The 22,220-nt window shown below is 38.3% G+C and overlaps 1 protein-coding gene and 1 long non-coding RNA gene across 4 annotated transcripts; one reads left to right on the forward strand and one right to left on the reverse strand.

Annotated features, from left to right (window-relative positions):
- Positions 1 to 339: 339 nt before the first annotated feature.
- Positions 340 to 17,051, forward strand: LOC139748596 (tubulin alpha-2 chain). Of its 2 annotated transcripts, XM_071661708.1 has the most exons (5): positions 340 to 497; positions 4,620 to 4,842; positions 7,342 to 7,514; positions 9,551 to 9,679; positions 15,657 to 17,051. In XM_071661708.1, exons 1-5 carry the CDS (start codon positions 495 to 497, stop codon positions 16,482 to 16,484), a joined length of 1,356 nt encoding a protein of 451 aa, XP_071517809.1. In that variant the 5' UTR covers positions 340 to 494; the 3' UTR covers positions 16,485 to 17,051. The 2 variants fall into 2 exon arrangements, with proteins under 2 accessions (XP_071517809.1, XP_071517808.1); XM_071661707.1 differs by lacking the exon at positions 340 to 497 and having other exon boundaries at positions 4,590 to 4,842.
- LOC139748599 (uncharacterized) lies at positions 8,915 to 21,109 on the reverse strand. 2 transcript variants are annotated; one of them, XR_011712781.1, is made up of 3 exons: positions 20,672 to 21,109; positions 10,183 to 10,317; positions 8,915 to 9,838 (listed from the first exon to the last, which is right to left on the reverse strand). It is a non-coding gene; the product is annotated as an uncharacterized lncRNA (long non-coding RNA). The 2 variants fall into 2 exon arrangements; XR_011712782.1 differs by lacking the exon at positions 20,672 to 21,109 and adding an exon at positions 20,526 to 20,570.
- Positions 21,110 to 22,220: the final 1,111 nt, after the last annotated feature.

Below are 22,220 nucleotides of genomic sequence, written 5' to 3' on the forward strand. Positions count from 1 at the left end.
TAGTTTGAATGAAAAAAAAAAAAAAATATATATATATATATATATATATATATATATATATATATATATATATATAGTCATTAAGCAGACAGGATGCAGAAGTTTAATAATTGTATGAAAGAAAGTACAGCACAAATAGGTAACATGTTACTCCCAACGCAACCCACGGAAGTAGAGTCGCCTCAGTGTAACCTTCAGCTGTCATCGTTTGGTAGTTTTAGCCGTTGGCCAAAAGTATCTAGTAACTCGTAAAGTTTAAGAATAGACATGTAGATTATGAATGAACTATAGCTCAGAAACGATGAAACACAAGCCCCCGTTCTTAGTAGGAAAGTTAAGATAACGCCCGTCGATTGGCCTGACCGCATATATATATCGGGAGGATCTGCTCAATCATCATTCAATTTCGGGGACACCCACGGCTGCTCCTGGAAGACGAATTCGCTTAATTCTCTTCAGATTTTTCTACCTTCTCAGTTTTAACTTTATCAGACATGGTAAGTCATTAAATTTCATAGTTGTTTCTAAACTGTTTGTGGTTAATAGCACAAGGTGAGGTATGGTTCAGCCAACAATGTTAATGTGGCATATATTGGCTTATCTGTCACGTAGACCGGACCGCTAATAAGGCTAAATGTCTATGGTGTTGTATATATTTGGGTGTTAACACGTAGTCATTAAGACTTGGATACATACCTTGTCAAAAAGAAAGATAATGAAAATTTGAAAACCAATTTCATACCATATATATATATATATATATATATATATATATATATATATATATATATATATATATAATGTAGACGAAAGCTTTACGTCTCTATCTTTGTTTCCTGTGGTTTTATATGTACATACTTATATGTGGATGTCAGCAATTGGAGAACTAGGTTTCCGCCTTGTATTCTTGCATATTCATGTATGTCAGGAGCAAATCAGAGTCATGAATTTAAGTTAGTCGTGTATACAGATATCCAGAGTGCAGACTTAGAAGCAAGAATACGAAGAAAAAAAAGATTTTTCACAAGAACTGAAATGTTATTTTTTCATTTATTTTTTTAAGAGAAACTTGGTGTAACATATGTGGAGAGCTATCTTATAAAGATCCCTGTTACGTCTTTTGCCCTTTTTCTGATGAAGCTGTATGAACAGATTTTTTCTCTAGCTTTTCCATGCTATATATCGAGCATGATTACGTGTTATTGCTATTTAAGTATTTACCTATGGCATACATACAGCGTCGGTGTGACATCTACCGTCAGCCAATCAATTAGGCTTGTGTAAGTTGTCTGGAGAGTTGATGTTTTTCAAGATGTCTATGTGCGTAAGTCAAAATAGCCTTCAAGATTTATTTGATTATTTGCAGTATAACGATAACCTGAATGAAATGTTAATTTTTATTTCGTAATAAAAGCTCTGCAACGTATCAGCATTAACTCCAAATTTCTTTGGATGTCTGCAAATTCCATCATATATTCAAAGTGAGTTGTACTGGGGAGGATACAGGGCACAATTAATACTGAAAAAAACTTGTAATTAGTCTAACTCGAAGAGACAAAGAGAGAGATAATAAACATGATAAGATAAGGGACAATCTCTGAGAACGGAGGAGAATCCAGATAAATTCAATATGAATAAGAGGTGATTGTTGAGTCATGTAAGAGCATGCGCTACTACTTTTAAAGTAATGAAGAAGGCTGATATACATTCAACTTGACTGTATTATCATCTGCTGTAATACTTTATGATAGTCCAAGCGTATATTGCAGTATTTCTCTCACCTGTTCATGTTTATGATTAAACAAGTTTAGGTAAAATAAGACCTCCTCTTATCAGCACATTTTGTTAGTGTATTGTTACGTCTGAGCCCGGGGCCCTTGGCTTGATAAAATGTCTGAGTACAGCAGATACTGGTATAGATAACGGAATAACTCAGCCCAGAAACAATGTGCAGCTCTCACCACTCTCACACATTTCAAATTGAAACGAAAGGCAAAGTTACGAACGCACGTAAAATTAAACATGGAATATCCTTATTAATTTACAGTTGGTTGAATCTTATCAACCGTATTTCAGACCAACTTTGGTATCTGTGTAGGTTCTATTTGTCCATAGCCTTTGCATCATCTCTGAACCTATTCTGGTAAGAGTAACGGTCCTAGAATAGAACTCTCTACTGGTGACTATCCAGTTGAAGAAGGTTCTTTCGATATTTATCCTTTGTTCTCTTCCGTCAATAATCTTTTATCTATTAAGATAGTTTTCCTCTTATTTCTGCCTGTTTTTTTCAGCATCTTAAACTCCCTTGTGGTTCAGTGTCAAATGATTTCTGTCATTTCTGATAAAAACCATATATCCAGACTTTCCTTTTTGTCCAAAAGAGTGCACACAGTTTCATAGAAATCTGAGATTCGTTATAGAAGACCTTTCCCCTAAAACCATGTTGTCTCTCTCATAGGAAATTCTTTCTTTGCCGAAAGTCATCGTTTACTTTCAGATTTTTTCTAATGCCTTGTAGGCCACACTTGTCAGGGAGATTGGTCTGTATCTCAGCCTTCTTTCCCCATTCTCCTTTATTATAGGTGGGTAAGGCGTTTACTGTTTTCTACTGACACATTTTTACTTGATGAAAGTATGGGCAAGTTTTCTCCTGCCTTATCCACCAGATTCTTTTCAAAATCCGTTACTTTTCCTTCAGTGCCCAGCTAGACTCGTTCCTTTCGTACGTTGCATATGCTGGCCGACTGATGTGATGCATTCTGACATCTTTGATGAAGCCGTTCTTCCCTCTTCCTTAACCTTTCCTCTGTGCTTGAGGCTAGAGATATACATGTCCCTACTCCTTCATTGTAAATTTCACAGCACCTTTCACCACAATTCCCTAATTCTGTGCTGCTGAATTCTACCTCCCAGTTTATGTTACCATAGAAATGATTGAGGTTTGTTTACTTTCCACGATTTTACCTTCTCTTCAAGTCTCGTCTTATCTTTGCCCTTTTACATTAACCTCTTCGTTTGCTACATAATCAAGAATGCAGTAGTAAATTACGCGATCAATTTTTCCAGTTGGTTTATCATATATGATAGTTTCAGTTTCCATCCGAGTGTGTATGAAGATATCTAGCAGTGATTGTTTATCAGTCACTGTTTATCCTAGTATGTATGAAAATATCAAGCAATGATTGTTTATCAGTCACTGTTTATCCTAGTGTGTTCACTGACTTGCTGGTGCAGGAAATTTTATGTTCACGCACCAAGAACTTGTCTCCGTATTCCCTGTCACCATGAGGATCCAAGTTCCGACAGTCTACCTCTGTTTTCTATTAAAGTTCCCTGTTCTCAAATGTCCATTACCTTCACTGAGAAGTATAATGAACAGGTACTGCAGGGGGTGATTAAGGTATATGTGAAGGGATAGAAAGACGAATACATTATGCATTTTGTTAGGGGGTATTCAACTGCATTTTTTTTTTTTTTTTTTTTTTTTTTTTTTTTTTTTACGAACGGGCTATTGCTCTCTATAACGCAAGGTGATGCACAGGTGTTTTTGCTGTCATGCTTAATTAGCTCATGACGGAAATAAGTTTATTGGTGTCATTATTAATAAGCATTGCAGATCAGCCTAGGAAGTGTAAGAAATCTAGGATGAAATTATGTACAAAGAACACACGCACATAGAAAGGTGAAAAAGATAGTCCCAGAATTGATATAGAATGATGAAAGGCCATGAATTTGTCCGCAGTGGAAGCGAGAAGAGTAACAGGAGACTTGATCATAGCCATTTTAAGATTTTAGACCAGTTTGATGATCAAACTATCCTCCAGAGATACAAGGGTTGAACAACTAGAGGCCATAATGTGAAATTCAGGAAGAAACGTTAGAAAACGTATAAAAGTAATTTGTGCCGTAAGGCTACTGGATGAATGGAACCGATACGATATTATTAATGCTGACAGGACTCAAAAGTCTGAATAGTTGTTTGAGAAAGACTACTCAAGAGATGGAACAGATAGTTTTATACAACCTCAAGACCTTTTCCACAAAGACGTTAGTGGGGGTTTAACCTCAGCCCCTTCCACAACGCGAAGATTCAACTAGGCTTCTGTGTTTAGCGTACCTGACCATGACTCGGCATGATGGGACCCACATGGGTTCGATTCCTGTGTAATAGCAGTCGGCCTACACCTACATCCAACACAGGTTTTCACACTACCCTTGAGGCTGGTCCTTAAACGGGTCCCTGCCTTAAGCTGGTGTGAGTGTGTGCGTACACAGAAATAAATACCCGAAACATATATTTCTTGTATCTACTCCTGATGATGTGATCGTTACACGAAAGTGCACTTGGGAGCTTGTCGTGTTTCGTTTCCCTGTGGTAAGAATATATATATATATATATATATATATATATATATATATATATATATATATATATATATATATATATATACACGCACACACACACACACACATAGCCACAGCAGATATTGAGTGTTTCAGAATTTGTCATTGACTAGATATTCAACGTGATTTTTTTCCAGATAACCAGCATTGTCATCAGTATACATGCAACCCACACTGAAATCAGAATTATTGCCATCTTTATGTCGTCTCCACAGCGTGAGTGTATTTCCGTCCATGTGGGCCAGGCCGGCGTTCAGATTGGCAACTCCTGCTGGGAACTATATTGCTTGGAACATGGCATCCAGCCAGATGGTCAAATGCTTCCCGAGAAGAGTGCTGGAGATTGTTATGACTCCTTCAACACCTTTTTCACCGAGACTGGGTCTGGGAAGCACGTTCCAAGAGCAGTCTTCGTGGACCTCGAGCCGTCCGTTGTTGGTAATATTCGATCTCTTTTTCCAGTATTAAGTGTTAGGTTTACTCAATGTAACTTTTTTTTTAAAGCCTTGTGACATGATTACCCCCATATCATTATGTTGTTGAGATGTCTTTATGCGTAACACAATATTAGAAAATTCGAGAAAATAATTTTGAGGTGGCAAATGTTCATATTGCAATATTTGCGAAAACTTTGATATTGCTATGTAGAACGGCTGACTTGCAGGTTTTTGCCATTTCTCTATTTAATGGGCCTTGCATGTTAATTATGGCTTATTCATTGTAAACAGTTAAAGGTAAACCTCACATTATATCTAGTTGGGTGCAATTAGGAAATTATAAAACGCGCAGAGTAGGCATCATAACTTATTTTATCAGCATATCTACACATAAGGACGCTTGCTGGTAAGTTTCCTGTACACTAGTGCTCTGAAGGCAATCATATATAGTTTATTTACATTCATGAGTCCTGAGTAGTTAGTGCAGTTAAACTGTGATTTCGTTTGTTTAAGATTATTAATTGCAGTAAATTCATACAAGAATCTGTAACAAGGGAGAGCAAATGAATATGTAGGGAGCACTTACACATGATTTTCACTTGCTGCTGTGTTGCTTATGTTTAGGGAGATCTAGAACGTAATTCCACTTGTTTCGTTTAGTTAAAACGCGGCAGGGTTTCTTTTTTTATTTTTCTTTCCCACTGGGTCCTCTGCACCTAGATGTTAGTCTGTTCCAGAAGGCCTGCTGGTCACTGGTTAAATCGATACCATCTGAGGACAGAACCATTTTATTACTGGTCTTTTCACACCATCTGAGGATGGCAGCGCCAGTCTGTAATTCTATCATACCATCTGTAGATGACACCATTGATCAGCAGTCTCGTCGTACCATCTGAGGATAGCACCATCAGTCATTAGCCTCTTCATACCATTTGGGTGTCACATCATACCGTTTAGGGATGACACCATAGATCAGTCGTGTTATCTGAAAGGGGCACACCAATCAGTAGTAGCCTTGCCATGCCATCTGAAGAGGGCACACCAGTCAGTGGTCTTACCATTCCATATGGGGGTGATAACATCAGAGTTCTTGTCGCAGCATCTGAGGTTAGCACCATCAGTCAGTAATCTTGTCATACCATCTGTGGATAGCCCCACCAGTCTGTGTAGTCTTTCATATCACCCGAGGCTGGCATTACCTGGCAGTAATCTTTGTCATACCATTTGGGGATGGCACCAACAGTCAGTAGTCTTATCATTCCTTCTGGGGATAGCACTCCAGTTCGTAGTCTTGTCATATTATATGGGGGGACAGCACCATCAGTTAAGTCTTGTCATACCAGAATTTAAAGCGAGATAACTTAGGGAATGTCTTATTACTCATCAGTCTTTTATTTTTTCATGGGTAGACTTGTGGAAACCTAAAAGTCTGTTTCTGGTAAGGGCCATCTAGAAACAACAGTAGCCCAGAACAGAATATCTATGGTATCACCCACCTTTTTCACATTAGTAAAAGGAGGATTAGTGTCATTTTTTCCTGTCTACAGGCCCACTGCATTTCCAGCTTGCCCTAGGACAGAGTAGAAATGTATACAAAAGCATCGTTTTTATGGAAATATTAAGATATTTTTACTTTTGATTTTATATGTTAAAAGTTCTCTCTCTCTCTCTCTCTCTCTCTCTCTCTCTCTCTCTCTCTCTCTCTCTCTCTCTCTCTCTCTCTCTCTCATTTTTATATCCTACTTTCAGATTGGAAAATAACAATTCAACCCTGCAGTACATTAACATGGGCATAACTGTATCCTTCCCCTGTCATGGAAACTATTGTTATTAAAAATCATAGAATTTCTTCCCAATATACTGGAGGTGCTGTATAGGTGCTGCAATTATTTGTCTTGCACATTTGGGATGGCTCTTGCAAACAAAGTGGAATGAAACATTTTTTGCCTTATTAACTCCCTTACTGTCACTTCTCCTCAGCCATCCCTTTCCATCCCTCATCATAATTCATTCCTCTCCCCATTCTGTGTGTATTTTTTTGGCTACTACCCTTTAGCACTGTCTGCATGCATGCTCCAGCCCCAGGTACCTAGATCCATGGCATGCTACTGGCTGTTGCTTCCCATAGTTTGTGTGTGGAGATTAGCCACAGCTTTTCATGATGCTGTGGAATTCTTTTCCTTCTCTTGTCTTTCTCTCTTCTTATAATCTTTCCATCTTTAAAAGCCAGGTCAAGATACATGTGAGTTCAGAGTCCTTGATGCATATTTTCTTTTTCTTAAACTTTTCATTCCACCTTTTATCCAAGATAACTTTGAAAGAATTTACTTTTGCCCATGTCATGTTGGCCACTCCCAAAAATTTTAATGTTTTACCTGGTTACCCTACATAGATAGCTTGTTATATCATACTTCTTTGATTTTGGCATATAGAAGAAGTGATTACTGCAATTTGAAAACCTTTAAACAGTTCTGTAGATTTACATGCCCATTCTTTGCAGATGAGGTTCGCAGTGGAATTTACCGGCAGCTTTTCCATCCTGAGCAATTGATCACTGGCAAGGAAGATGCTGCCAACAACTATGCTCGAGGTCACTACACCATTGGCAAGGAAATCGTTGATGTCGTGCTTGACAGGCTGCGCAAACTGGTTGAACAGTGTGCTGGGCTTCAGGTCAGATATCAAACAGATAATATCATTACTAGTATTAATTTTTGGGAAAGAACTTAACAGATGTAAGTCTTGTCAACAAGTCATACTGCTGTTGATTGAGCTTAACACCATGTTCTGGGTTTTCAGTCCTTGTGCAATAAGGGCTTAGAGTGATGTACTGCTCCTTTCCCAGAAAGTATTTCAGATCCCAAGGTAAGGCCTTTCATATAAGAGTAATAAGAGAGGAACAAGCATCGAGAAGATTCTGTCAACAGGTAAAAAATTAAAGGAAAATAGGTTGAGGTTCTGTCATGGCTTGTGGGCTGATTATGGTCCACAGCCATCCATTGTTTTCTGTGATGCTAATGAGTGATGGCATTAAAAAAGCAAAATGAGCAAAACAGCCTACCCTACTAAAAAAAACTTTAGGTTGTAGTTTCTGTAGTTAAAAATCCTGGAAGCTTGAAAAAGTAACAGTTTAGTAAAAAAAAAAAAAAAAAAAAAAAAACTGTTGAAATGCAATGAAACCTAATCCAATTTAAACAATATTGCCTAATTGTTTGAAGATTAACATAACTTGCTTCCTGCAAATGAAATTGAAAAAAGTGTGATATTGCATAGGTAGACACTCTCCACCCTTGAATGTGCCTAAACAGTCCAAGATAAATCCCCCACAGTGAGCTTATTACACAGGAAATGCTTCTTTAATACTAAATGAGATCTATATCTGCCTGTATCCATCCTGTGTAGTACGCATTCAGCATACCCTAGACTTGAGGACAGTTGTGTACCCTGTGGGCCTTTTGAAGTACATTAGAATGGCTTGTAGACAATGACCAGCAAACAAGCATAGTAACAAGTGAATCATTGATGGGATGACCAAAGTGAGAGTGAAAGACAATCATTAATAAAACTAGGTTGAAAAAAGTGATGAATCAAATGTAACATGGTTGAGATCAACAAGAAGCATTATGATTGCTAGAAAGGATCCCTCCGATTTAGGAGTCTTTCCATGTGTGTATTTCCATCTATCAAAGTTTCTATGTCTCTGAGGTAACTTTGATTGCTTCATTACATACTGATACCTTACATAAAGTGTGGTTGGTTTGTTTAAGGAATAGCATATGTAAATATTTCAAATCCTGTTGTCCTGTTAGTATTTTCATTCTTTTTCAAGGTATTGATATATTAGCATATGGCAAGGATCTTGCTTAATTTCATGTTGATGTCCTCTGGTTGCTCTGTTTCTACTTATCTTAAAGAACTGTGCGCTGTCTGTGTCATCAGTCTGTTTTAAACGCTTGAATATTGTGATTATGTCACCATTTAGCCTTTTCCAGTAACTCGTCTCTTAATTCTGGTGCCATCTCTGTTGCCTTCTCTCTACCTTCCCTATTAGCTCTTTGTGCTCCACAGTTACAGTGACCAAACTTATGTTTGTGTCACTTCTGGCCATATAATAGTTAGAAATATTAAAAGTGTTTAAAGAAACACAAAAAAGTTGGAAAGTAGGAGCATAGAATTGCCGAAAGGTGTAAAACAGAAGTAAGAGAAATTAATATCAGGTCTAGAATTCTTTTTGTTGTACAGTACTGTGGAGCGTATTGAGAAGTTTTAGAATATGTGGTCTTGAATACTCCTTTGGAGTAAAGAGAATCCTTCTTTCTTGTGGTAGTGCTGTCATAAGTTAGTCTCATCACAATAACCAAAAGGAATTATTTCAGATTAAAGATACTGTGGTGAATTTTACTTCTTGAATATACAATACTGCAGTGAATATACAACAGATGAGATGTTACATGGTGATCATTTATAAAACATTAGTAATGGCACATGAAGTATATAATAAACGAATGTTTAAATATTTTTTTTTTACTTTTATTGGGTAGATATATTTTGTTTCATCATATAGAAGAAAGTAATGGAGTGTTATTCACATCAAGGTTTTATGCTTGGTTGTGCATCAGTCATCCTATATTTTCTCATTTCTTATCATTGCTACTTCTATGTCATGAAGTAAGCTGTTAAACTGACATTAATCTGAACTAAAATTTCAGGGTTTCCTGATTTTCCGCTCCTTTGGTGGCGGCACTGGATCTGGTTTTGCCTCCCTCTTGATGGAACGTTTGTCAGTTGAATATGGTAAAAAGAGCAAACTGGAAATTGCAGTCTACCCTGCCCCTCGGGTGAGTTTTTAACATAGCATAATAGTTTTACTGTCTGCTGCTACTGCTGAATTTTTAAAAACCTTGGTTTATAAATTGCTGCACCCAATTTACTTGGCAGTATTTCATGGTTCAGTCATGCTGAACTGAAATATTTGAGTAGTTTCAGGAACTGCACTACTGAAAAAAGACAAAGAAGCATAAAGGGACTACATTTTCATGTTATACTTTTCTAAACTAGATGGGAATGTTTATGAAATATGTGCTTGTAACAAATAGTCCGTATGCAAATTACAATGTGTAGTTTATTTCATATATGAAGTGAAAGCACTTTGGCAGTGATTTGTATGAGTGATGTAGTTCTAACAGGTGACTTGAATAAGATTTCCATTTTAAGGACCTATTAAGAGCAGAGAATAATTTTCTGTCTCATTATTTTTCAAGATTCTGATTTTTTGGTAAATTAAAAGTATGTAACATTTACCATTCACACAGTCTCACCACATCCATACTATGCTTCTTACTTCTTAAAGAATGGCTGTTATCATCTTATTAAGCCTCCTGGAACACAGTTTGGGGATAGAGTGGAAGGCTTATTGATCCATCCATCCATCCATCTGTGTGTGTTTTACTTTTTTTCCATGCTTGATTGCCGTTTCCTGCAATAGCAAGGTAGCATCAGGAACAGACAAAGAAAGACCACATATACTCTTATTCATTCTCTAGCTGTCAAGTGTAATGTACAGAAAGCACAGCTTCCTTTCCACAACCAGGCACCAAAGACTTTTCCATGATTTACCCTGGATGTTTCACATACCCTGGTTCAGTCCATTTGCAGCACATCAACCCTGGTATATCACCACATTCCAATTCACTTTATCCTATTCACGCCTTTCAGTCCTTTCATAGCATTGGGCCACATCTGTAGCCAGACTTGAAGTTTGGTGTGCTAAGCCTTATTTCCAGGTATTTGAAGAGCTAGCATAGGCCTGGGGCTAACACCTATGCTGCCCCTCACACCTTGAAGGGGAAAATCTAATAATGTTCTTTTCTGATTTTCTTAAGTACTTACAAAAAAGATCCTAAATTAGGACAGTAGTAACTTCATAAACAAGCAAAATGCACCATTGTAAATATAACACTGATAAAGTGAGGACAAGCATTTCTACTTTGCCGTTAGAATAGAATGAAGTTGGGGGAAAAAAAGAAAAAACAGGCGTGGACCTCTCGACTTAAATTCCTAACTGATGTGTGATCTTATCCATAGATGTCACTAGCTACCAAATAACATAGCTGGAAATAATTCATACATCTCAGTCTTCTGTAAGTTATCTTGGAAAGTTTAACTGCATCATCATGGCAGGAGGCCAGATTTAATCAGCAACTAATGTAAACAGAAACCATTTCTCTTGTATTTTCATTTGCTTATTATAATCAGTAAGTACTGCCTTAGTAATGTTTCCTTCAGCATGTACCTGTCATGTATTCAGTGTATCAAAAATAAGTGTTTCTCAGCCTTAGTGTCACTTGACATATTTAGTTCCTTGTGATATGACTATGCCTATCTTGTATTACATTTTTATTAACTTTTTTGACTATATCACTGAAAATTGTGGACATATCATCAATTCCACCTGTTTTCCATTTATATCAAGTGATATGCATCCATGATATCGCTCAGGCTGCTCTCTCTATCTCTGTCTCAAGTAGCTATGTTAATGTGTTCCTCTGCATGCACAAAGATACAATATATTTTCAAATAGATGTTAGGTTTGTGGTTTACTTCATTAATCAATTCGGTGGGTAAATGTCAGAAGTAAGTTTAATTGGACATATATAAATGTTAGAGACTGGGTGTGATTAAGCAGGGGAATGTTATTTTGATGATATTCATCTGATCGTTATTTGTTTGTCAGCCTGTTTCCTTGTTTGTTTATCCATTATATTTTTGTCTGCTTTTGTGTGTCTATGTACAGCACTTGTTTATTTTTACCTATTAGTGCAATGCGGGAGAGAATTTTACATTCATGGAAACCCATCTTTTTGATTATGCCATCATAGATTACTGAGAGAAAGTTGTATGATTCAGAATACCAAAGATTTCATGAAATTGGTGTTTGATTATTCCATGTTTTGAGAGAGGGTACTGAATTAAAAAAGAATGGAAATCTTGTAATTCAGGAATGCCTCAGATTTTCAAATAGGCACCTGTATATACATTTTTCAAGATTACAAATGTAGTTATTTACTGTAGTTAAAGAAATTCTTCCCAAATTCCATATTCAAAATGTTCATTGTAGTCTGCAGAAGCAATACGTGATCACAGTTCACAGAATCTGAAAGGCTGGGAACGGTATGTGGTCCAGTTAAGGTTGAAAGCAATAGACAGTATTGTTATCTTGGTGCAGTGAGTTTGATGCCTCAGAAGGGGCAGGAGGTAGGACTTGCATTTCATCCATTGTAGGGGCATGTTTGGTTGTACTTAGATCAAGGAAACCCATTTCAGGCACAGGAACACCAGGGGAGGAGCTAGGTGAAGGGGTTAAACCTGCCATACCTAAGCATGTACAAAGTTTTGATGCCTTCTTAAACAATTCATACAGGGCCACTTCATGCAGTTTATTAACTCGTAATAAATCATATGTGCTCAGATTCTGTGAATATGGAAATCATTTCATAGAGCATCATTACCTTAGTAATTGCTAAAGTATGGAAGTTGCCAAAGTTTGAAATACCAGAATGGAGATATTTAAGTGTACTTGATAATTTTCCAAAATTAGTTCTATTTTTTATATCTACCATGATTATCCCTTTTTTCAATGCTCAGCCTGGGCTTGAAGGTAGAGGCACAGCGAGTATTAATGAGGTTGATGCCTCTGACTGGTTGATAGTTTGATGTTTAATCATTTTCACAATGCTCAATCCATGTCCAGAGCTATATTTATTTATTATACTTAATCACCATCTCCCGCATTAGCGAGGTAGCACAAGGAAACAGACAAAAAAAAAATGGCCCCACCCACCCACATACACATGTACATACATAAACACCCACACACGCACATATACATACCTATACATTTCAACGTATTCATACATATACATACATAGACACATACACATGTACACATGTACATAATCATAATTGCTGCCTTCATTCATTCCCATCACCACCCCACCACACATGAAATAGCATCCCCCTGTATCTTCAGGCCCCAATCGCTCAAAATCTTTTTCACTCCATCCTTCCACCTCCAGTTTGGTCTCCCACTTCTCCTCGTTCCCTCCATCTCTGACACATATATATTCTTTGTCAATCTTCCCTCACTTATTCTCTCCATGCGATCAATCATTTTAACACACCCTCCTCTGCTCTCTCAACCACACTTTTTGTTTCCACACATCTCTTACCCTTTCATTACGTACTCGATCAAACCTACACACACCACATATTGCCCTAAGACATTTCATTTCCAACACATCCACCCTCCTCTGCACAACCATATCTATATCCCATGCCTCGCAAGTATATAACATTGTTAGGACCCCTATTCCTTCAAACACACCCATTTTTGCTCTCTGAGATTACGTTCTCGCCTTCCACACATTCTTCAACACTCCCAGAACCTTCGCCTCCTCCCCCAACCTGTGACTTACTTGTGCTTCCATGGTTCAATCTGCAGCTAAATCCACTCACAGATATCTAAGACACTTCACTTCCTCCAGTTTTTCTCCATTCAAACTTACTTTCCAGTTGACTTGTCCCTTAGTCCTGTTGAACCTAATAACCTTGTTCTTATTCACGTTTACTCTTAGCTTTCTTCTTTCACACACTTTACCAAACTCCATCACCAGCTTCTGCAGTTTCTCACCCGAATGAGCCACCAGCACTGTATCACAGCAAACAACAACTGACTCACTTCCCAAGCCCTCTCATCCACTACAGACTGCATACTTAAGTGCCCCTCTCTCCAAAACTCTTGCATTCACCTCCCTAACAACCCAATCCATAAACAAATTAAACAACCATGGAGACATCACGCACCCTTGCCACAAACCGACATTCACTGGGAACCAATCACTTTCCTCTCTTCCTACTCATACACATGCCTTACATCCTTGGTAAAAACTTTTCACTGCTTCTAGCAACTTACCTCCCACATTGCTATGAATTATATAATAAGGTTCACATGATAACTTTGCAAATACATGTCCAGTTTTGATCATGATTAAGATGACTTTTTTCAGTATTGTTCTAATGTTAAAAAGTATAATTCTGTGTGAATTGATTCACCAGGTTGCAAACCAGATAGTGTACACAAAATCTATGTGATTTCTGTTGATAGAGAATAACTCATGAAAATAAGGAAATTGAAATTTCAGAGAAATTTGAGATGGACATTGTTAGAATGAAATTTGATGGAAAGGGCCCAGAATCGAAGGAAAATTGGAGCAAAAATGTCTAGAAGTTCCATAAATGTTTTTTTTTTTTTTTTTTTTTTTTTTTTTTTTTTTATACTTTGTCGCTGTCTCCCGCGTTTGCGAGGTAGCGCAAGGAAACAGACGAAAGAAATGGCCCAACCCCCCCCATACACATGTATATACATACGTCCACACACACAAATATACATACCTACACAGCTTTCCATGGTTTACCCCAGACGCTTCACATGCCTTGCTTCAATCCACTGACAGCACGTCAACCCCGGTATACCACATCGCTCCAATTCACTCTATTCCTTGCCCTCCTTTCACCCTCCTGCATGTTCAGGCCCCGATCACACAAAATCTTTTTCACTCCATCTTTCCACCTCCAATTTGGTCTCCCTCTTCTCCTTGTTCCCTCCACCTCCGACACATATATCCTCTTGGTCAATCTTTCCTCACTCATCCTCTCCATGTGCCCAAACCACTTCAAAACACCCTCTTCTGCTCTCTCAACCACGCTCTTTTTATTTCCACACATCTCTCTTACCCTTACGTTACTCACTCGATCAAACCACCTCACACCACACATTGTCCTCAAACATCTCATTTCCAGCACATCCATCCTCCTGCGCACAACTCTATCCATAGCCCACGCCTCGCAACCATACAACATTGTTGGAACCACTATTCCTTCAAACATACCCATTTTTGCTTTCCGAGATAATGTTCTCGACTTCCACACATTTTTCAAGGCCCCCAGGATTTTCGCCCCCTCCCCCACCCTATGATCCACTTCCGCTTCCATGGTTCCATCCGCTGCCAGATCCACTCCCAGATATCTAAAACACTTCACTTCCTCCAGTTTTTCTCCATTCAAACTCACCTCCCAATTGACTTGACCCTCAACCCTACTGTACCTAATAACCTTGCTCTTATTCACATTTACCCTTAACTTTCTTCTTCCACACACTTTTCCAAACTCAGTCACCAGCTTCTGCAGTTTCTCACATGAATCAGCCACCAGCGCTGTATCATCAGCGAACAACAACTGACTCACTTCCCAAGCTCTCTCATCCCCAACAGACTTCATACTTGCCCCTCTTTCCAAAACTCTTGCATTTACCTCCCTAACAACCCCATCCATAAACAACCATAAATGTAAATGAGTTATTTTTCAAGATCCCTTAACAGGGTTTTCCTTATTTACATGAACTTTATGAGTTATGGACAGCCCTTTGCAAAGTACAAAAAAACATTTTTTTCAAAAGATGAAATGCTTACATGTCACTGGAAAGGGTATGGGTTGGAGAAGATTTACAAAGTTATGTACTTTATATATATACAAGACATATTGGTATAGTATTAAGAGAGATAAAGTATATGTTGAATGGACTGAAAGTGATGATGTGTTCATTAGGGTAGCATATCCTGTAAATGTTAGAGAATTATGTGGTAACTCCAGCAGTCAGAAATAATTTGATAGAATTAATGTTTATGCTTGTTGCTGCTTAGTCTGTGATATTCATTTTAATGGAAAACATCTAACTGTATTTTCTTTTTCATTTTTCAGTGTGCAACTTCAGTTGTTGAGCCATACAATTCCATTCTGACCACTCACACCACCCTTGAACATTCTGACTGCTGTTTCATGGTTGATAATGAAGCTATATTTGACATTTGCCAGAAGAACTTAGATATTGGACATCCATCGTACTCAAATCTCAATCGCCTGATTGGTCAAGTAGTGTCTTCAGTTACAGCATCATTGAGATTCGAGGGTGCATTAAATGTAGACTTGGCTGAATTCCAAACCAATTTGGTCCCATATCCAAGGATTCACTTTCCCCTGACAACATATGCTCCCATTATTTCTGCTGAGAAGGCATACCATGAACAGCTCTCTGTTCCAGAAATTACCGCTGAATGCTTTGACCCAGTCAATCAGATGGTTAAGTGTGATCCTCGACATGGGAAGTACATGGCATGTTGCCTTTTATACAGAGGTGATGTTGTGCCAAAAGATGTGACTTCTACTATTTCTTCCATAAAAACAAAGCGCACCATTCAGTTTGTTGATTGGTGTCCTACAGGTTTCAAGGTTGGTATCAACTATCAGCCACCTACTTCTGTGCCCGGGGGAGACCTGGCTAAGGTGTCACGTGCCGTGTGCATGTTGTCCAATACTACTGCCATTGCTGAGGCTTGGGCTCGCCTTGACCACAAGTTTGACTTGATGTATGTCAAGCGTGCCTTTGTCCACTGGTTTGTAGGTGAAGGTATGGAAGAGGGTGAGTTTACAGAAGCACGTGAAGATCTGGCAGCCCTTGAAAAGGATTATGAAGAAGTTGGCTTGGACTCTGCTGAAATTGAAAGTGCTGAAGAAAATGATGAATACTAGATGGAATTAAATGTTTAAGAAACTAATAAATTGTTAGGTTTTTGCACTGATATTTATTTGTATTTTAAGTAGTACAGCTTGTATTTTTTGTTCATTCCTGATAAAAGTTCATGGGTATTGTCGTTTCATCAGGTTCAGACTGAGAAATGAGTATACCATGAATTTATGAATTTGATTGTAATTTTGATATTTTTCAGTTTTTTCCTTCTTGATTAGGTTAAAGGCATTTGTGTATTGTCATTGATCTTTAAATTTACACACTTTAGAAAATTGCACAGAAATATCAGTTTATTAGATTAGTATACTCAAATACTTTCTATATGAATACCATACTTGATTGACAAAGCTCATTAAACAAATTTGTGGGGAATTGTACCGGTGTTTGATGTAGGATGTCCTGCAGTTCCTTAGCTGAGGAATTGTGTGATTAAGGACATGACCAGAAATTTTTGGTTGATATCAGGGTGATGAAATCCTTACTGATTATATGTAGAATTTATAAAAGGTTCATAATTCAAGAAATTTTTGTACAAATTTACAGAAATAAACTGACACTAAGGTAACTACTTTTAGAGTTTCAGCAACTTATTGAATTCAGTAAGGATACATCTCTTCTCTTCTCCCAGAGTTAGTTCTTTGCATTTTTATACTTCACAATATCCCTCAGAGATTTGAGGATATTCATTTCCACATCTTTTATGTTTCTTATTTGTTAATTTCACATTACTCCACAATGCCTATCTTCCTTTATGTATATGTGCTGAAGCAAGTGTCACTCCTTTGGCACAAACTGAATTTCCTTCATTGCAAACTTCCAAGGGCAAAGAGAACATGCAAAGTTCCCCAGCTAATGTTTAGATTATAGCTGGGTCTCTTACTCTTGAATATATGAATATGACATAACTGATATTATTATTAGGAAGTAGTTATGAGGTAGCCAACGACCATGGAAATATGTTAACAGTCCTACCCACCTGTTTAGTGAAGTGAGCCAACATCTGTCAGATTACACTCTCCTGACTCAGGTAGCTATCATTTCTTTCTGCCTCTCCTACATGTGGACTACCCTCCCCCTTTCTTTTTTTAATACTAAATTAGGACAGCAACAAGCTCATTAACGAAGCAAAATCCATGTCTTGTGTTATGTAACATTGACAGCTTAAATAGGGTTTTCGTTTTACTTTTAGAACATGATGAAGTGGGATTGATAAGGGAGAAGGCCCAGGCTTGGGTTCCCAAAAGATTATTAGGCCCCCAGGGCAGCAGATTCCTCAGTTTCACACTCTAAACCTCCCTCTTCGGACTTGTCCCCAGGAATATCATTTCCAACACCACCATCTCTACTTTTGCAGATTAAGAAATGAGACAGTATTTGGCCTTAACACGGAATGCAGAACACTTCCCAGCTTTCCCCACAACATCCCCCATTGCCACACAGGAGAAACCACCTGCGCCACCTAGGACATCACTGACCCAGTCAGACCACAAAATGTGCTGTTCCATTCTGGTCACCGAACCATATTGACTGAAGAATAAAATAAACTGAAACAAACACAAAAAAGAGCAGCAAACCTAATTCTGGTCCTCAGGAAGGAATACTAGATTTATCATATTTTTCCCTAATTGCAGACCACAATTATTTTGAACATAATTCCTTCATATTGAATAGAGGTATCAGAAATAAAAAAAAATGAAGAAACGTGAAATGAGCTACACTGACCAGAATTAATGGTATGAATTAAAAGAAGTGATGATACAAACTAGCCAAAAATGCTTTGGTCCCAGTGCCCTAAATTCCTTAATAGCCATTGTTGCCCCTGTGCTATCAAGTTACTGTTTCATATCTAGACTAGGAATTCAGGATAGAGTTACTGTCCTCAACATATAACCTCTTCATACACCTTCAGATCCTCTGTTATAATGTTATCTCAACTACTGTCATCTAGCTGATAACCTCGTTATAGAACCATAAGATTTCTCGTTTTCTGGCTTTCGCTTGTACTGTCCTCTAGCAGATAGCCTTTTCATTCACCATCAGTTCTTATCGGGTTTTCCCATGTACTGCCCTTTCACACCCCGCTATAGACCTTCACACCTGTTGTTATCTGGCTTTCCATTTATTAACATGTGCTGTCATCTCATTTACTAAAGTCAAGCGGATGATTTCGTCATAGACCTTTAGCATGAATCTCTATGCATGAAAGAACCCAAGCATCTGTCCTAGAATTCCAATACACGTGGACAAATGTGACGAAGTTACGGTAGGAGTAGCAATGAATGAAGTTAAGATGTTTGAAGCAACCGTACACGCATGGAGTTCAGATTAATTAAAGAATTACTTGATTATACCTATGTAAGATTTTGGAGGTACTATGACAAGAATGAACACTGCTGGCATACTTTTGTTTTGCCATGAACATGATAACCAGATGATTGGGTTTACATGCGACAGTTATATATATCCTGACACTTGAAGAAAATCAAGATAGGAAAAAGTTATTGAATTAAGCCCTAGAATCTTTTACCCTCCATTCCTTTTATTTTTTTCTCTTCCTCGCCATACTTCTTAAACCCTCAAACAATCCTCCCAAGAATATACAATTCCTAGAAACCCGTCCTTCTAATAAAAAAAAATCAATATCTAAAATTTCATACATAGTCACTTTGACAGTGATTGAGTAAAAAAAAATATTAAAAACTACATTTTCTTTCATATGCAATGACGGTAAATCGACACAGTGAAAGCAGGCAGCTGCACTCTGACCTACAGGTCCTGACCTAATCTCACATTCCACTGGCATTTCTTGGTTCCATGATCCATCACAATCTCTACCGGATATAACGGTGTCCGCTCTCCCTCTTGACTTTACAACATTTCTGGTCAGTACTGCCAATATTCTTAATTTGTCTATTTCCCAGATTTTCTTAACTCATTCTGTGGAAGTGTAAACTAGTATGGTTACATTTACCTTACAGGCGTTCTGGCTCGCTTAATACTTGCCTCCCTCAGCGTACTGTTGTTTAATGCCCAAAATCCATTTATCCTTGTTTTATGAAGAATTCATTTCCCTACGTGTCTTACTGTATTTCCATATCATTTGCATAAACTAACCATCGAAAGGTTATGAATAAGCTAACCAGGCAACACCCTGATACCAACCGAAGTATATAATTCTTGGATCACCGTCACTGTTCATCAATGTTACTCCATTGATCTCTTGGTGTACCTCAACATAGGCCAAAGTTAATGTGGCATTGGTCAACATATTTGATGTAATTCTGATTTCATTAATGTGTCACTTGATTCGTCCCCAACGCTTATCTGAGTTAGATTTACAGCAGGTCGAGGTGCAAACCTAACATAATCCACCTAAATTTAGCAATCTAACGATGGTGGAAGGGTTGAATCTACTGATCATCCATTTTTTTTCCGGAGGGTTCATGGAAATCTGATATAACCTTCTTCCTGATTGCAAAGATGTTAAAGAATCGTCCGTAATTCTCTCCAAAATCTCAAACCAGTCATCGTTGGGTTATAACGTGAACTTTCACCAGTCAGGCTACATGGATTATCGTACTAAAGCTCTGAACCTTGTATTCACCTTCGTTTAAATTCTAACTTTGAGGAGAAATCAGTAGTTGAATAGATCCATTTTACAACACAGGTAGTGCGTGTACTGAACCATTTCCTGTTTCTCGTTATACAACTAGTTATACAACGCGTGAGCACTGCCTCTGACCCGCTTTATAAGATGAATGCTATAGCATACACCCACACAAATAGTATGGCATCTCAAATCCTCTCTGTTTAGTGTCTATTGTATTCGAGCAACACCGTGACCTTTCACTCATCAAATTTGCTGTTACTTGTTTTTTGCTTTGAGAGCTAAAGCGACCGGCAACTTTATTAATTGATCTCGTTAAAACAGCTAAGTCTGATAACATTTGATAAGAGACTGACACCTTACAGTGGCTACTGGCGTGGTGACACCACCTGACTGCCTGTGGCCAGCCGCCCACGTAATCCAATTATTCACTCACCATGAACCATGTCCGTCAGACTCCGTCTACGTCCTGCCTGGTTATACTGACTAGTATGAACAGACATCATGTACACTTGTGAACTACCTAAAATATTAATAGTTCATATAACTTAACCTACAATGAGGACCTAACAATGCACATACTTGCTGATAATTGGGAAAATCCAAGTTTTCTAAGATAGCATACAATGTTTTTCTTCATCCTTGGAGAAAAATACAGCATTCCACCCAACCGGCGTTGCTGGTGCTGCACCCATCGCCCACTCCCTCCCCCCAGCCCACCTCTAGTCTCTCCTCACATCGCTCACATCTTCCTCAACAACATCCAGCCAGGGTAAGGAAGCCTTAACCCACACGTCTTTTGCTTTCACATGAAAGACGTAGTGGTGTTTCCATCAATAATTATTAGATGTGGACAGCATAAGCCTACTTATGTGGACGTTGTAATGTTAGAGATATGGGTCTCCTGTCTAACTCCAGTCCCTTTATACACAAACAGTTAAGCCAACACACACACACACAAAAGAGATGCACCGGCGAACATGGTGGATGCCGGACCAACGTCCCTCCCGTCCGTCAGCAACTTCCGGCACACTGGACTCGGCGATACTCTCGCTGCTGCTTATCTTACTCTCCTGGTCCGTGCATGACGCTCGGCTATATTTAGACATGACATCAAGCAGTTCCAGGAGGGCTCGTCGTTCTGGGGAAAGTTGGAGGGGGGTTGAGTTCGAATTGTCATTACCAGTCCATGAAAACCTGGGAGTGGAATGGCATTTCCGAAGCACCAGACATATGAAAACTTGCCACCGAGGAGCAGATAGGTGTAAGTTCTGAGGTATAAGAGGAGGAATGTTGTTCTGTCCATATGACTTGCGTATCTCCAAAGGAAATTGTAAGAAAGAGCATTATATTAAATGTGCATTGGGGTTGAGGGAATGTTACGAGTCATCCAAGATGATATTAAAGGAGAAAAAAGAAATATTGGCTTTATCATTAGAAAAGGCAGTATGACTAATGCCCAGAAAGACTTACAAGTGGAGGCAGAAAAGTTGCTACACGGCCTATGTATAAAAGAACTATTTGCTTCTGGAAGAACATACAATATTTTGGTCAAAATTGAAACGAGAAGGCAAGAGATTCCTTTCAGTTCCAATATGCTAGGTTACTTGTTCACATGGCCTTAGAACAAGCGTGTCTGTGCCATGTGAAGAAATAGGTTTATTGGAATAGGAAATATACCCCCATTTCCGCAACAATAACACATCTAATGGGAATGGAGTTACTTGTAACAATTTTGCGTCTTTTTAACTTTGAATCTTGCGCATTGACTTCGTTAGAAATACTTGGAATGTTACGCGACGACTTTAGGATGCCATCCATAGTTTAAAGGACAACACCCCAAACTCATCACGGTGTGTTGTACAAGATGGTACTTGCTGGATCCTCAGAATTTAGTCTTTGTAAACTGACCTTTACCCTAGCACCTCTGTGTGAGAACTGCAGACAATCTATTTTTGTATTTATCATCTGCCATGAATTCAGCGATCAAGATAGAGAGATTGTAGTTGTGACTAAGGAGTTTATCACCTCTGCCCATATCTGCTGCCAAATAAGCGCCACTCAGTCTTTTATATATCTGTGATAAAGTAAAATCCCTCTTTTATATTGAATTAACTGAGAAGAGGCTCTT

The sequence above is a fragment of the Panulirus ornatus genome, chromosome 5, assembly GCF_036320965.1.
Source record: "Panulirus ornatus isolate Po-2019 chromosome 5, ASM3632096v1, whole genome shotgun sequence".
Taxonomy (NCBI): domain Eukaryota; kingdom Metazoa; phylum Arthropoda; class Malacostraca; order Decapoda; family Palinuridae; genus Panulirus; species Panulirus ornatus.

Coding starts and splice junctions, on each gene's coding strand:
- LOC139748596 (XM_071661707.1), top strand. CDS start 4,605: ATGTCGTCTCCACAGCGTGAGTGTATTTCCGTCCATGTGGGCCAGGCC. Junction 7,515..9,550: donor AACAGTGTGCTGGGCTTCAG/GTCAGATATCAA, acceptor CTAAAATTTCAG/GGTTTCCTGATTTTCCGCTC. Junction 9,680..15,656: donor CAGTCTACCCTGCCCCTCGG/GTGAGTTTTTAA, acceptor TTCATTTTTCAG/TGTGCAACTTCAGTTGTTGA.